Below are 16,790 nucleotides of genomic sequence, written 5' to 3'. Positions count from 1 at the left end.
CTAGAGTCTAATGTATAGATCACCTTTGTAAAAATTCAGCTAAAACTGGAATTTAAACTTATAAACATGAACGGTTCTGATTTGACAGATTTGTGCTTCCATTGTTTTCACCAAGTTTGATACCTTAACGATCACAATTTTGGCTGAAATTATACAGAGGTCATCTACACATTAGAATCTAAACGTTGAACGGTGGAGTTGTGAAAATGTAATCTAAAAATTGATGAATGAAATATCTCTTTAAAGTTGCACTCTAGCTATATGGCTTTTCGTTCCACGAAGAACTCAGTCTGCTCACGGCGTTACCATTGTTTTCTCCAGCGGCAGACAACTGTAGCAATGTCAATATTATGTGTCCGAGTCTCGGCGCGAGTTGCCAATTCTGGGCGGAACTGAAGACTTCCGGCTGGTACGTGGATTTGCATCAGTCTCTCGAGATATTTTGTCAATGCTCGCTACTCATGGTATCCTGGAGAGAAATTTGTGGAATATAATCTTACGGTAATACATTACTGAGTGAAACGATTACATGGTTCGAGTTAATTTCACTTGTTTATTAATACTGTTGTTCTGGTGGAGAGGACGAATTTTTGTCGAAAGATTTGTAGCATTTACAGGAGAGATATAACGGAATTAGTTTCTTTATTGAAGTTGAAAACAGAGAGCAAGTCCACAAAACCGACGAGTTCGTACAAGTCTCAAGACGTTTTTTATCACGGTTTTTTTTTTTGTAGACATTTATTCAAGGTAAAAGTTTTATAATTACCCAAAAGTTCACGTTTTAAGTGAAAGTATTAGAAGCACATCAGGAAGTATAAAAGTTGATATGATAGGAGATACTAGATTGAAGTAGTTGAGAAAATGTGGCTAAAGTTGGATTACAATAGTCATGATACAAAAACGCCCATGTCACATCACAGCTACTATCTATATAAAGCCCCGCTCTCCTTGTCTTCGATGATTAAGAGTTTAAGACAATACAGCATCAGTAACCCAAACAGGAAGCATCACTTGGAAGGTATACAACCTCCTAAGTCCTAAGTGACCATTTTAGACTCCCAAGTGACCAATTCCAAATAATGATCCAAGCATAGGTATAATAAGAAAATTGCAGTCTACTCTCATTAAACAAGACTTCCAACATCTAAGTGAAGCACAAATCTTCAATTTGCTCCAGAAAGAATATCATGATATACGATCACAATCAGAAGAAGTTAATAGGCAAAACAGAAGACTATAATTGCTTTCAAAACACTCGTAATTCAAATAACTAGCTGAAGCAATACAAACTAATATCAAGTCCATGTGAAATGACGAACAGATGTTGAACCTGTATATGCAAAGGAATTGGAAGAGAGGCCTGATTCTATTTTGCCTATGTAAACGAATTTTCACACCCATAGGGAATAAAGACAAAGGCCAGATTTCAGAATAAGCAACATTGGGTCCAGTACCTAAGTACCTTAACAAGAACAAAATTTACCAACTGCCAGTATCTAATAAAGAAGCTCAAAATCTCACTGTGATCAATAGAAACACTTCCAGATTGATATGGGTAGAACCAGCAGCTTAGTATCACATTATGATATCCTCTCTCAACTCTTGCTGACGACCTATTTCCGCAAGGCTGCTGCTTCACAGTTATTGATCTAATTTTCATCATTGTCCCTACTGCAGCTATTCAGGGTAAGTGAACAACTTTCTAAGCAGAGGAATGAGACCAATCAAAGCTATTTGAAGCTGTTCAGAACTATTTAAGCGGATGCTCACTTGTCCTGCTCCCCTATTGTTTAAATTCGCACGAGCTATAAGGTTTGTATGCCGCCCAACAGGAATCTGAGTCTGTAAATTACCTCCGATAGCAAGATCTCCATGCCAATCCATCACAGAAAGCCCCAAAGTTGATAGTGAACGACCCAGCGGATGATCTTTGTCTCTTAACTGAGCCTCCAAACTTCCACCATAAGCAACATCACCACGAGCAGTCATAGCACCACCTATCATAACCAACTGGAACCGTTTATGGGGAATGAATTTGTCTTCAATTTTCAACCCAACCGATAGAGCATCACCCAAGAGAGTCACTGAACCACCAGCACTTGCTTTATTCTTCCTAAAATTACTGAACCTTGTGTCGCCTCGAAAAGTATAAGCCAAGTCCTTTCCAACAGTCTGCATTTCAAGTCCTACTGAACTTGCTTTCCCTTCCCCATGCTTTACTGAACTAGCTAGTTCCATTTGGACATTGGCATCCTTCTTATCTTTTGTGACCTGGCCAGAAAAGGATAAGGGAATATTGCCATTTAGGACGAACAATCTTTCTGCATTTATGCCCTCATAACCAACATCATGATCCCAACCATGAGTTTCTAGAACAGGTCTTACAAGCCACTGGTTGGAAGAATCTAGATATCGATAACGGTGAGTGGGATTATCTGAATCAAATGAAGCAGGCAAGGGCAAATCTGGCATGGCAACGGGTACAGATGCTGCACTTGCACTTTCTTCCTCTACAGTTTCACCATAGTCAGTTGGTAGATCCTTTGCTGCAGCCGCCATTTTTTTCATGAACTTTCGACGCTTTTTCTCCTCCTTCAATTGTTTCTTCATGAAAAGCTTCTCTCTATACTCCAACTCATCAAAATATGCTTTTTTCTGAGCTTTTGAGAGTATCTCCACCTGGGCCTTAGTCAAGCGTTTGAATGGTGGTAATTCATCAAATTCTGATTCATCTTCAGAATCTGAAGACTCATCCAGATCATCATCTGCACCATCCTCATCACCAAATTGATCCTCAGGCAGCTTCAACTGCGGTTTTGACACAAGGAGAGAGGAAAGAAGGAAAGGTAATGGAGGTGCCCTAGATCGAGGTGCGAAAGTTCTTCCAGGAGGACTATCTTGCAACTTTAATAGTGCATTAGCTTCAGCAAGAATCTTGGATGCAAAAGAGAGCAATAACAAATGGGGCTTCCAAACCTGACCATTTGGCAAGACTCTTTGCCCAGCTCTGTTGGTCCTGCAGGCAGAGTGGTTCTCTACCAAGGAAATAGGGTTCATAAGGCGCATATCCCCAGCCGCCTGACGAATGGCTTGCTGGACAACATGAGATCGTTGAGTGACAAATATGTCATAACTAGAAGGAGCACCATTTGGGCCCTCAGGCGGAGCTGATGCAGCATGAGTCAGAACCACAATAGCATTAAACCATATAGTCGCCCCAAAAATCTCCGTGATTGTGCGCAAGAGTGGCATGTCACTTGAATCTCTGCTCTGCATGTCCAACCTATCAAGGTACAACACAATATCTGGAGGAGTTTTCTTGATAAATCGCTTAGCAGCAAGCAGAATCTTCTCATTCTGACGTTGGTCTGACCAGGAAGGAAGAAGACCAGGTGTGTCGATGACCCTTACCTTGATCCCTTGCACAGTACCCACAACATCCTGAACCTTCTTTGTCCCCATCTGAAAAGCATCAGTATTGAACTTCACTTCATCAAATATAGAATTGATGGTGGCACTTTTACCAACTCCCGACTTTCCAAGAACCATAATTGTACAAGAGAAATCAAGGGGTTCATTCCCAGATGCCTCTAGCTGCTCTGCCATAGCACTTGCTCGGTCAAAACTAAAGGCACCAACACGACCCCCACTTCTCCCATGCAGCTGCTCAGCTAACCCCAGTCTGTACAAAACCTGAGCCACCACAACATTATGTGGAGTCTGCCCAAGCCTATGTGCAAGGCGCAAAAATTTCACTCTGATCATCTGAAGCTTTTCACGAGTCTCATCCGACTCCTCTACCTCTCCATTAACGGGATCGTCAATTTGCTGGTTTTGTGCATGAGATACTGTACCATTTACCCTAGGCTGCTGTATCGCCCTAGGTACAGGTTCCAAAAGCGGCGCAGCACGCCCAAGGCCAGCTGGACGAGCAGGAATAGGAGTGGTGTTTGTAGAATTTCCAGAGGAACCATGAGCTGGTGTATGCTGGGCCTCCTGTACTCTATTCATTCTGTTGCTACCCTTCTCTACATGATTGTTTTCCCTCTTTTCAGGCTCCTCCGGCACAGAACCATTGTTGGAAACTACACGAGCAACCTCATCAGCTCGCGTAGGTTCATCATCCTTGATATTTTCTGATCTTGAATCAGTGTCACCAGCCTGAACCTTCTCTTTTTCGTCAGTTGTAGGACTTCTACAAAAAGCTGAGCCGGCCATTTCAGATGCTACAGGTTCTACCCCTGACAGCTGTTGTTCAGAAGGAATGTCTTTAAGTTCAGATGTTTCCACATCATGCTCCGAATCAAGTACAGAGGACGCGCTTTTCAATTTGATTGAGTCCTGATCTTCTGCATCTGTACAAGTGAAAGTGGCTCTCAGTTCTTCAATTTTATTATGCACTTGCCTTGCTTCAGTGAGAAACATAGCATCTTTTGAGTCAGTACTCTCACATTCTGTATGCTCAGGCTCCATCTTTCTTTCTTGCAATTCCACACCCTTATCACCTTCAAGCTTTATAGTAGTACCAACAGAAGTATCTACCAAATCAACAATCCTCTTATCCTGATCATCTGTTCCAGCTTCCTTCAAATCTTCCATATTAAACTCGGTGACTCTAGTAGAATCAAGATTGGCACCTTCATTCTCTAATTTTTCACCTGTAGGCACTACCTCCAAATCTGAGTTATCCAGCTTGTCCTTCTCAGACTTCTCATTCTCAGCAACTTCAACAGGCGTTACATCAACCTCGTCCATATTTGTCAACATTGGTATTTCTCCATCCCCATCAATCCCCTGGTTCGCTGCATCCAACAACTCATCATTCATCAATCCATTTGATTTAGAATCGTGATTCTCACACTGCACTTGGTCAACTGGATTCTCACCTGTCAAAACTGCTACTTGTCCATCAGCACCATCCTCAGAGCCATCTTTTATCGCATCTTCTAGGGCACCCACCAACTCTTCATCTGCCAATCCCTTCGATGCATTGAGCTCTTCCACATCAACTCCACGGGTACCTGCACCCCCATCAACACCATCCCCACCCACCGCGTTTTCTACTTGCCCCCCACCATTCTCCACACTCTCCTCCTCTTCCTCCTCCTCCTCCTCCTCCTCCTTGCTTTTTCCAGCATCATCCAGAACCTCAATGGCCTCCTCAAAATCCTCGGCACGAGGACTGTCACCGACAGCCCCGGTCCCTACCGCCTCCTCAAACACCTCTTCCTCCACATCATCCCTAACGCCATTAGAATCCTTTACAACCTTCTCCTCAAAAACCTCCACCTTCCTCCCACCCGCGTCAGACCCACTTACAATCCCATCACCATTTTCCATCCCAAATCTTCAAAACCCTAGATTCACCAAAACCCATAAATACTCAAATCACCAAATAAAAAACTCAACACACAAAAATAAAAAACCAATCTTTACCCCAACCCCTAATGTTAAACCCAATCAAATCACAAACCCAATACCAGTTTTCCCTACCCAATTCGATCATCAACAGCATCATTCAAATTTCCACACTATACTCAACAAGATCGTAACTTGGATTCATTAGGGTTTGGGGAAAATCAGAACCAAACACCAAAACAAATAATAAATAATATCAAACATAAATAAATGGGTTGCAGAGAAAAGCTTACCAGGTTTTCTGGGCGCCACAGAGAAAAGGCAGAGCCTTGGATTTCAGAGAGAGAGAGAAGAGAGAGAGGGAGTGTGAGGGTTATAGACTTATAGGGATCTTCTTCTTTTTTTCTCTTGTGCTTTACTTTCAGAGCAGAGTTTAATCAAGGATAAAGTCGCATCAGACGGTCAACGAATTTTCTGGGGTTTTGATCTGACGGTAGGGACGGGTGCATTGGTATCATCGTGAAAAACACCAATCATGGCGACGTGGGACGGGAAATGGAAAAAGCACATTGTGGGGGTTTCGCACGTGTGGGACGAACCAAGTGACCTCTCATGTCCGTCGATTTTTTGGGAGTTTGGTGCCTGGCCGGGACAGTTTTGAGCGATGGCTGTCACGTGATGGTCACGTGGGAACTTTTAGAAAGGAGTGAGGAGTCCAAGGCATAGGGTTGGGAGTTGTACCGGAAAAATAGTACCGAAATTGTTCGTCCCTTATTGAATTCCGACAGACCGAGATGAATCGGTAAAAAATTTCGATACCGAACCGATATTGAAACCGGAAGTATATATCCGGGATTGGCTGGTTTTAATAAATTTGATACTGAATATATCAACATGTACCGAATTTTTTAAGCCCATATTGGGGGGGGGGGGGGTTAAGGTCACAACCCATATACCTAAACCCTTTGAAAACTCATCACCTCCTCACTTCACGACTTCATCCTTCGATTCTTTTCACTTTGCATCTTCTCTCAGTTCTTCACTCATCGTCTTCAGACTTCTCCTTTTACTGAGTTCACTCTCAATCTCAAGTCTCAATCTCAATCCTCAACTCAATCTCAATGGGAAAACTGAAGGTAAGCCTCAACTCAATCGATCTCAAATTCTCATAACCCAAAACTCTGAAAGCTTGGGTTTTGGGTTATGCTTTACAAGGATATGATTATTGATTTTATTGCTAATGAGGTCGGATATAATTGGGGTTTAGGTTTTGGTTTTACTTTCTTTGTGCTTATTGAAATGTAAAGCATGAATTTATGTAGTGTTGAATCACTATTGATCAATATTAGGATTGTGGGCGAAGTGGTGTTGGTCCATAGTGAAAAGGGTTTTAGACTTTAGATCCCTATTGTCACGAATTGGGTTGATTACTGAATTGATGATGTTTCTTGGTGTTACTTGAATTTCTCCAATTAACAACCTGAGATTAACTAACTTGTCTCCAATTGCTATTTTAATCGTTTAGATTCTAATATGAAGTAGCAACATGGGCTTGTCTGGATTTAGTTGGTTTTGTTGGATGTGCCATTACTTGAATTATGTTTGGAAGATACATCTTGCTAATCGTGTTTGTGTAATGTTATTGCAGAGGATATTGTTTCATATTATTTGAATTGTTGTAATAGTGGAATGAATATGAAAGGGAATGGAATTAGTTCTCGTTATGATTCATTGTATTCTCAATTAGAGAGGTTGTATTATTCTTGTATCGAAGCGTATGATTGCGCTAGTGTTGGTAATTTTTTAGTTTTCATGTTATCATATGTAAATGGATTTCACACTTTGCTAGTTTGCTTTCCCCATTCTTATAGTTACACCAGTCTAGTGATTAAAAATTTAGTGCCAAGGCAAGGAATATATCACTGTATTTGAAACATTTGTATTTCCATAAATACTTAAGCACTAGTTCTCTCAAAATGCCAAGTTTTCTGATGATACCATTTGTTCTCTTCTCTCATTTGAAGTGCCACTAGAGATTCAAGGATCTTGAGTAGTGCCCTCCTAGAGGGATTCTAGAATTATATTTAGCAGAGGTGGCTGCAAAGTCCACAATTTCACAATTATATAGTGTGTGTACTAGTATCATTGATACAACTATATGACTTTGCTTCACTTTGAATTTGTGTATTGATTTGATGATTTCTCTTCTAGACTAGAGTATTGTTTTGTCTTCAGGGTTGAGTTGTTCTCTGCTTCCATTCAATCATTCTTATATGACCTTTATTCTCTGCTTTCTTTTTGTTTTTCAGATCAAAAGAGGTAAGAAGAGAGTTGAAGATGAAAAAGTCAATTAAGTCGAAGATGCAGCACCAAATGCCACAGTTACTAGTATGTTGTTGAATTCTTTCATAGGTACGTCTCCCTCAATCTCTGACACTAATACAACACCAGAAGATGAATAACTTATTGCTCGGGCTGCTAGGAAACACAACCAAATTTGGAAGTATTTCAAAGAGTATAAAGTTAAGAAATTCGTTAAGGTGAAAGGGAAAGAAGATGTTTTCATAGAAAAATGGAGGGCTAAGTGTATTTACTGTCCTAAGGGTAAACTAGGAGATTATGCATGTGATTCGACATCAAATGGAAATTTTGTGATGATTAGGCACATTAACAAGACCTGCAAGTTTTTTCCGAGTAGGAGAAGTGTTCATAAAAATCATAAAGTGATTGTTGGAGATAAAATCAAGGGTAATACGATGAAAATGGTGGTATTCAATGAAGATGAAGTGATGCATGCTTGTGTTGAAATGATAGTAGTTGATGAGCTTCCTTTTAGCTTTGTTGAAAAACAAGGGCTTAGGCATTTTTGCTTTGTTGCAATACCTCAATGGTCCCTTCTAGAAGATCTTTGGTGACCAAATTTTTGGCTTTATATGATAAGACGAAGAAGAAGTTGAGGTTCAATATCAACCGCCATAGGGTATGCCTAACTACAGACACTTGGACTAGTGTTCAAAATGTTAACTATATGGTGCTAATAGCCACTTTATCGATGACAAGTGGGAAATGTATAAGAGAGTTTCAGCCCTATATCTTCTCATAGTGGGAATGTGATTGGTCTTTTGATTGAGTCATGTTTGCTGCAATGGGAGATTAGCAAGGTTCTGACAATCACTGTCAACAATGCAACAACGAATAAGTGTGTTATTGAGAATGTTAGGTCCAAACTGAACATAAGAAAAAATTCAGAAGCAATTGTAAGTAGTAAGTACATGCATGTTAGGTGCACAGTTCATATTGCTAATTTGATAGTTGGAAGTGGACTAAAAAGGCTAAATAAAGCAGTGTTGGCTATCATAAATGCAGTGAAGTATATGTGTTCTTCAACAGTAAGGTTGGAAAGCGGTATGGCTATTGTGACAAAAGAAGAGATCCCTTGTAAATGCGTGTGTGTTATGGACATTCCCACAAGGTGGAATTCAACATTTCCAATGTTGGAATCTGTCGGAGTGTTCAAAGCAGCCTTTGCAAGTATGGAAGTGGAAGATGCTGGATTTGCAGCCTATTTCAAGGAGTTGGATGAAGAGTTTGATAAGGATGTCAATTTGATTTCAACCACATGTAGGAGGGGGAAAGTGGGGCCACCTAGTTTGGATGATTGGGATAAAGCTGAAGTGTTTGTGTAATTTCTTAAGGTATTTTATGAAGTTACTCTAAGGGTTAGTGTAAGTAACACACCCACCATCCACACTACATTTCATGATGTTTTGTCGATGGAAAAAGAGATTAAAAAGCTCTTTGTGCCAGTTGAATTGCGTACAAACTTAGAGTCTGAGAAGGTTTTGATGGACACGGCTCATCATATGCAAGAGAAGTACTTTAAGTATTACGAGAGCTATAAGGACTTGAATCCCTTGGTGTTTATGGGGCTGATCTTTGATCCTCGGTTTAAGCTACAACATATAACTCACTTGTTTACACTTATACAGTTAGGAGAAGAAGAGGGGCAGCATAAAATGCAAGAGTTACGTGGAGTTTTGAAGTCATTGTATGATGAATATGCACCAAAACATGCCCCTGTAAAAAAGAGGAATGTGATAGAGGTTGGAAGCTCAGCCGAAAGCACCATAACAAGCACTTCTAGTAGATGATATAATTTCTATATTAGGGATTGGAGAAAGGTGGTTTCAAGAAAAGATGAGGCAAATGTTTTAGCACATGAGGTTCATAGGTACTTATCAGATCCCCTTGAAGCCATAGATGAGCAAGAACCTCATAAATTCCAAATTCTGCTATGGTGGAGGGTGAATGGTAATAAGTACCTTGAAATTGCAGCAATCGCCAAGGATATATTGGTTGTCCAAGTTTCAATTGTTGCATCCGAGTCGGCTTAGAAGTTCATTGACTCTTAAAAGTGCTGAATCATTAATTTGCTTACAAAGTTGGCTGAGGGGTAGTCAAATAAGTTATGAAGATGAGGAACCATGCACCAAAGAGTTTGAATTCATTGTGAGTTGTGAGAAAAGTAAAGATTATGAGATTATAATTTGTTGTTTTTTGTTTGTTTACTATTTTGTTTCCTAAATTTTAACTTTGTAAGCTTCTAACCAACTTGTGTTTTGTACTTTTGAATGTAAAGCATGCTACCACAGTTTCTTCATCCAATTGTCCTCCTCCAAAACCAAAGGGAACAAATGAACTTATTGAATTAATGGGGAATCAAATGAAGAAGGCAGTGAAAGTTATGAAGGCAATGATGGTGATGAAATTGGTTCTGATAAGTCCAATGATTCATCATCAAATTAATGGAAACATCTTTCATTGGTTGTCCATTATTCCTTAGCTTTTAAGTTCCATTTCCCCTTATCATACTTTCTTTTTCTCTTAATATTTGACTTATTTAAATTTTCAGCTATTTATTTAGTTGTTTGAATTGCTGAACTTGTTATGTTATTTTTAAAATTGAATGTTGTTGGAATTTGTTATGGTGATAGACAGATGGTGATTATATCTTTTATGTGAATTATGTTCATGATTGATTATAGTTAGCGACTTAGCGTAATGAATGATTTATATGCATGCATTGTGGACTTTGCCAATTTACTACCGAAAAAGTATCGAAAGGTATCGGTTCAATTCGGTATTGTGGTTGAAAATAGTAGTACCGAACCGATACCGGTACACGAAATATAAAATCGGTTCAGTATCGATTTGAGCAGAATTCCGGACCGTCTCAGCTTTACCAAGGCATGTTATCTCATGCCTGACACTGTAATTTATTTTCTTGATAAATTTATTAATTTCTCTAAGTAGATTTGAATTTCCTTTTTTTTTAACAAAAGACGCAAAGACTTTATAATTGATCATGTATATGAGACAACATGAATATATTCCACCTTAAAAGTTACGTTGAAATCGAAATTTGAAAAATTATTAAAACCTTAAACCTAAAATTCTACCAATTCTTATGTTCAAACCATAAGAATAAGCTCCAAAAATCCAAAATCGAGAACTGATAGCAAGCTAAATCATCAACCCCCATATTCAGAGCACCTAAGCTATCACATGTTCAACCGTGTCCTACAAGATAACACAACAAGCACCAAAAGCATGTTTTTGAGATGTTGCAGACTCGAGCTGCTAACACCCTTACTCGCTCTAACATATTGCACCTTAGGCTTGTTCCTTGACCCTGCAGGACACCAACTTTCCTCTTCAGATTAGTGAACACTTGGAAGCTTACTATCAACATGAGGTGAGCTAAACTCCACCTTGAAAGGCAGCTCAAGAGAGGGCACTACCACCACTTGACCCTCGTTCCTATGATGTTACTGAGAGATTGTATATCAAGGAACGCTTGTCGTTTGATGCTAGAGAGTTGCTCTATGTTTAAGATGCTCACTATCAATTTTCAAAATAGTTTAAATTCATAAATAATTAACCTGATGCCTAAATCGAGCAAACGATTTCTCTATTTCAAAGTTGTGATTTCAATTTTTTTTTTAATTTTAAGTAGACAGCCGCCTAATCCCCGAACACCGAGTATGGCGGATTAGACAATAAACGACACGATTGGATGCCGCTGGCGTCTAGGGGGCTCCTTTAAGAACATTGACTATTACAAGTTGTAATACGATTCCTAGTTTTTATAGGAAAGTATCTTGTTTATAGAATAAAAGTTCATATACAAATCCATTTAGTGTACCTCCTCTCTTTTATCTGTTCATATTTTTACAGTTATAATACCTCTTTTGAGTTTTGACACAAAGTTAGCACACGCCGGCAAAAAGCAACACGACTAAAACAGTAAAACTAACCTCCCTCCCTCCCTCCCTCACCTATCTCGCTCACTCAATTCAACACCGCAGCTCTGCTCTTCTCTCTATCTCTCTCCGATGGCCCTCTCCCTATTCCACCACCCATCTCTCACTCTCCCCTCACCTCCACCACAACCCTCCTCTCCTCCTTCTCTCCTACTCTCACCCTCCAACTCCCTCCAATTCAAACTCCCCGCCCCTCCCCGCCCCCGCCTCCTCCTCCGCCCAAACCGCTCCCTCCGCGCCACCCTCCCCTCCGCCGTCGACTCTCCGCCGCAAACTTCCGGCAGTCAGCCCGAGAAGAAGCTCATCCTCCAAGTCAAAGACCTCACCGCCGTGATTGCCGAATCGAAGCAGCAGATTCTCCGGGGCGTCAACCTCGCCGTCTACGAAGGTGAGGTCCACGCCGTCATGGGCAAGAACGGCTCCGGCAAGAGCACTTTCGCCAAGGTCCTCCATTCTTTTCTTGCAATCACTTCAATTACTTCCTATCTGTGCTATTTTTGAGCTGTTTTCGATTCGAAAATCGAAGAATTTTGAGGTGTAAAGAATGTTCATTGTTGCAATTCATAGGTTCTGGTGGGCCACCCCGATTACGAAGTCACCGGAGGCAGTGTGGTGTTTAAAGGGCAGGACTTGCTGGCCATGGAGGCCGACGAGAGGTCGCTGGCCGGGCTTTTTATGAGCTTTCAGTCGCCGGTTGAGATCCCCGGTGTGAGCAATATCAATTTCCTTCGGATGGCTTACAATGCCAAGAGAGCGAAGCTCGGATTGCCTGAGCTTGGAGTGTTTGAGGTAGATGATCAGTTTTAGGAGTGCTTTTATTAGTTTGATTGGTTGGGTGGTTTATTAATATGTTAATGTGTTTTTGTTTTTGTTTTGCAGTTCTATGCTTATTTGTATCCGAAACTTGAACTTGTGAATATGAAGACGGATTTTCTGGATAGAAATGTTAATGAGGGCTTTAGCGGTGGTGAAAAGAAGCGCAATGAGATTTTGCAACTGGCGGTATGGTTATTATGTTCTTTACTACATTTGGTTTTATTTGGTGTGCTACATGTGATGCAATTAGAATGTTCATAGAGCAATGGAATAGTACTATGTGGATTTATGTACTTCTGTGGTGGCTAGATGTCATAGCTTGTAAACCCAATTAGACCTCGTTTCTTGTTGTCCTTGATATATGTCGGTAGATTTGCTGACCGACTGAATTGTATATGAACATCAGCTATATTTTGTCGTTAAATGTTAGCTTCGTTTACAATCATGCTCAGTTTTCCAACTAAATCTTACTTTTCGGTAATTGTTTTTATTAATTTTTCAGGATAAAATTCTTTAGTATTTCATGAAACAGTTTCATGGTTGCATATGAATTTGCTCAATGCAGGTTTTGGGGGCAGAATTGGCTTTATTGGATGAAATTGATTCTGGTTTGGACGTCGATGCATTCCAAGACGTTGCTAAGGCAGTAAATGGGCTTCTGACTCCAACAAATTCTGTGTTACTAATAACTCATTATCTACGACTTCTGCAATTTATTAAGCCAACATGTATTCACATTATGGTAAGTCCTAGTGAGAGATATGAAATATTGAATGGATTAGACAGGTGTTGATTTTGGTGCATGAATTTGTCATAGTGCATGAATTCTCTTTCAGTATCAACCTAACCATTTAAATTATTGATTGTATAGGAAAACGGAAGAATTGTGAAGACAGGTGACATCTCTTTAGCAGAGGCACTAGAGAAGGATGGCTACGAAGCAATTGCCTAACTACATTAGAAGTGGTACTGCTTTCCTCTCTCTGGTGAAGATGAGATGCTTAGAAAGTGTATCATGAAAGGACATATTCTTAAGGTTGGAAACCAGGTACTTGGGATATGGTTCATTATGTGTGAAGAATAACTTCAAAAATAGTACATGTTAAACAGATCACGCGGTTGAACGTTGTGAATTTGTGAGAAAGGATATAGACAGAGAGGTCAACATAGCAATCCTCAATATCATTTTGACATCTTTACTTGAGTTTTTTTCTTCGTCTTCCTTAAAACATTTTACTTGAGGTTATCTATGTCAAACGTAGAGAATATGGACAGAGAATTATGTTTTACCCATATGCCATGGTATATAAGATTTGAGTAGCCTTTCTAATATAAGAAGAGGAAGCTGATTGGTTCACGAGCATGTCCTTGATGAGTTGATGCTTTAATCTGTTGTAACTGAGCAAATTGGCTCCAATAAAGCGATGTATTTTTATGTCTTATTTCTATTGTGCTATTTCAAGATGGGCAACTCTTCCCTGTCTTCCACATGGAAACTTATGCTTTGTTTTTCATTGCATATATATTGAGTCTGTAGTTGGTCATTTCCAGTTTCGGAACGTAGAGCAATGGTTACCCCAGATCATAGTCATGCAATCACCTTTGTTTCTCTGACATGTCTCTCCTGCGAGTTACATATAAAGTATTATTTCAAAGGATACCATTTCATTCAAAGTCCAAAAGAACTGAAGCATTCAATTAAGATAGAAAGTCACTTTATCTGGTTTTAACTTGAGTAAGTCGCAACATCTCTTAGGATGGAAAATCTACGTAATGTTCTGTAAATTATCTTGCACTGCAAGCAATGCTCTTATCCCAGTAAAATGATTCAAGAGTTGGAGCTCAATGTAGAGCTGAAGTTAAGAATTCATCTAAGTAAACTCATTGAATAATCGGTGGTTTGATCCAGGCGAAATTGTGGATAATGGATGCAGGGACAAAGATAATCCCTCCTGTTCCTTCGTGGCAGATAATTGGGTACAAAAGAGTGTTCTAATTGGTTTAGGCTTTTAGCAAATGGAAACATTATTGAAAACGATATGAATATTAACAGGTCACATATAAGCACTAGACAGCTTTACATCGATTATGACTGTCCACCAATAATTCAATCAAATTCAGACCCACCAAGAATAGATGTATTATCTCATCCTGTTCTAGATGATGATAATAATTTAGTTAATAAGTTGCTAGTTTTCTCTGCTCTACTACCTACTCCATTCAAACCAAAGAAGCAGAAGAGAATGGGAACCAAGGTCTCTAAGCAGGTCGAAAGGCGCAAGGCGATCTCGACTGAGAAGAAAACCCTGTGTGGTCTGCATGAAACTTGCGGCGAGAACTTTCCAGACTGTTCATACAAGCCTGCAGACAGGAAAAACTGGATGGCTGGGATCAACCCTGAGAAGGTTCACATAAATCAGATTGTCTGGCCAGGTACTCATGACTCTGCAACCAACAGGATTGGAGTCCCCTGCGTCACTAGGCCTTTTGCTCAGTGCCAGAACCTCTCCATCTACAAACAGCTAGTCAAAGGCACCAGAGTTCTTGACATTCGAGTTCAGGAGGATCGCCGAGTCTGTCATGGGATTCTCACCACTTACAGCGTTGATGTTGTGATCAATGATGTCAAGAAGTTTTTATCTGAAACGGAGAAGGAGATCATCATCCTTGAAATCCGAACTGAGTTTGGACATGATGACCCTCCTAACTTTGACAAGTACTTGGTGGAGCAATTTGGGGAGCTTTTGATCCACCAGGATGACAATGTGTTCAACAAGACTATTTCGGAGCTGCTGCCGAAGAGGATCATATGTGTTTGGAAGCCTAGGAAGTCTCCTCAGGCTAAGGCAGGGAGTCCATTGTGGAACTCTGGGCACTTGAAGGATAATTGGATCGACACGGATTTGCCATCCACGAAATTCGAGAGCAATCTGAAGAATTTGAGTGAGCAGCCACCGGTTACATCAAGGAAGTACTTTTATAGGGTGGAGAACACTGTGACACCTCAGGCTGATAACCCTATCTTGTGTGTGAAGCCTGTGACAGGGAGAATACATGGATATGCAAGGCTGTTTATAACTCAGTGCTTCTCTAGAGGTTGTGCAGATAGGTTGCAGATCTTCTCTACAGATTTTATTGATGATGATTTCGTTGATGCCTGCGTTGCGGTTACATATTCAAGAATTGAAGGGAAGGCATGATTTTTTGTGATTTTGTTCATATGTACATGTTTAACTCTTAATTTTTTTTTCTTAATCTTTCTGTGTTCATTTCTTCTGTACGTTATATCTTATCGTTTGTCTGCACGTCACTCTCTGTGTTTGTATTGTAATTCATGAGGATTGGGATGTGAATATTGTTATTTGGCATTGTACATTGCTATTGAAACATTAGTCTCTATGTGACCAAGCCCTTTTCTTCCTGTATTACGGCAACAAGAAAAATAAGCATCGTTGTTTCGAACATATCCGACTAATGGTTGCTTTGGTTGATTGCTGAGATTCCATTACACTTGATTGTTTACCAACTAGCTAGCTGTTTGAAGGATTTAACAACAATGAATGATAGGCAAATATCAACTCAGGAAAGCTTTATCAGACTTTCTGTTTCAAACGATGAACTCCTGTACTTCCGGAAGTGCAGACTCAAATTCATAGTGACCTGAGGATTAACTGTTTCCTCTATGACAGATGTGTTTGAGAGTACGAGAGCATTGAAATCAATGGAAGGTTGTAATTAGGAAAAAACATGAAGGATGGATAATTCAGAGTCCCAGAAACAAGAGACGGGCAATTTTGTGCCATTTCTCGATATCATCCTTGCGCAAGAGTCATACTAATATTTTCTGTATCGTTCCAATTTTATCAGATGTCCCCAAAGAGACAAGTTATGTTGCAAGCCAGCAATATATAAAGCTAGAGAATAACTGTATGTTGCTTATAGCTGAATGCACTAATCATAACCAACCCTTAATTTCAGTTTGAACTGATATGAGCTTCCAAGTGATTCTGATATCAACAGGTTACAGAGGAGACATTATAGCGAATGCAATTAGTGAAACCAAGTTATTACTGAATAAGATGTCATTATGGTGTGATTGATACTTAGAGCAAGAGCTTCTGTCATATGTGACAATCATATTACATCTGCCATCACATTTATAATTTGTTAATAACTTACATTGGTTACATGCTACTTTACACTTTACTTAAAAGGGTATGATCATTTATAATCTTTTATGGTGTTAGTTAATCATTTAATTTAGTATCTGTTCAACTTGTCATAGGGAAAACC

At 39.8% G+C, this 16,790-nt stretch overlaps 3 protein-coding genes and 1 pseudogene across 3 annotated transcripts; 2 read left to right on the top strand and 2 right to left on the bottom strand.

Moving 5' to 3' along the window:
- Positions 1-1,240: 1,240 nt before the first annotated feature.
- On the bottom strand, positions 1,241-5,791 carry LOC126782782 (translocase of chloroplast 120, chloroplastic-like). The gene is made up of 2 exons (XM_050508095.1): positions 5,652-5,791; positions 1,241-5,357 (listed from the first exon to the last, which is right to left on the bottom strand). Exon 2 carries the CDS (start codon positions 5,338-5,340, stop codon positions 1,678-1,680), a length of 3,663 nt encoding a protein of 1,220 aa, XP_050364052.1. The 5' UTR covers positions 5,341-5,357; positions 5,652-5,791; the 3' UTR covers positions 1,241-1,677.
- Positions 5,792-11,688: 5,897 nt separating this feature from the next.
- On the top strand, positions 11,689-13,970 carry LOC126783340 (ABC transporter I family member 6, chloroplastic). Its single transcript, XM_050508793.1, has 5 exons — positions 11,689-12,125; positions 12,249-12,470; positions 12,561-12,683; positions 13,063-13,239; positions 13,369-13,970. Exons 1-5 carry the CDS (start codon positions 11,754-11,756, stop codon positions 13,447-13,449), a joined length of 975 nt encoding a protein of 324 aa, XP_050364750.1. The 5' UTR covers positions 11,689-11,753; the 3' UTR covers positions 13,450-13,970.
- Positions 13,971-14,685: 715 nt separating this feature from the next.
- Positions 14,686-15,953, top strand: LOC126784412 (uncharacterized). The gene has a single exon (XM_050509878.1). The coding sequence runs from the start codon at positions 14,741-14,743 to the stop codon at positions 15,695-15,697; it is 957 nt and encodes a 318-aa protein (XP_050365835.1). The 5' UTR covers positions 14,686-14,740; the 3' UTR covers positions 15,698-15,953.
- A 332-nt stretch (positions 15,954-16,285) lies between these two features.
- LOC126785525 (uncharacterized) lies at positions 16,286-16,380 on the bottom strand (annotated as a pseudogene).
- Between the last annotated feature and the right edge of the window lie 410 nt (positions 16,381-16,790).

Source organism: Argentina anserina, chromosome 2 (genome assembly GCF_933775445.1).
Source record: "Argentina anserina chromosome 2, drPotAnse1.1, whole genome shotgun sequence".
NCBI lineage: Eukaryota > Viridiplantae > Streptophyta > Magnoliopsida > Rosales > Rosaceae > Argentina > Argentina anserina.
The sequence above is the reverse complement of the archived record's forward strand: the minus strand, read 5'-3'. Positions and strand labels throughout refer to the sequence as shown.

Coding starts and splice junctions, on each gene's coding strand:
- LOC126783340 (XM_050508793.1), top strand. CDS start 11,754: ATGGCCCTCTCCCTATTCCACCACCCATCTCTCACTCTCCCCTCACCT. Junction 12,126..12,248: donor GCAAGAGCACTTTCGCCAAG/GTCCTCCATTCT, acceptor TGCAATTCATAG/GTTCTGGTGGGCCACCCCGA. Junction 12,684..13,062: donor ATGAGATTTTGCAACTGGCG/GTATGGTTATTA, acceptor TGCTCAATGCAG/GTTTTGGGGGCAGAATTGGC.
- LOC126784412 (XM_050509878.1), top strand. CDS start 14,741: ATGGGAACCAAGGTCTCTAAGCAGGTCGAAAGGCGCAAGGCGATCTCG.
- LOC126782782 (XM_050508095.1), bottom strand. CDS start 5,340: ATGGAAAATGGTGATGGGATTGTAAGTGGGTCTGACGCGGGTGGGAGG.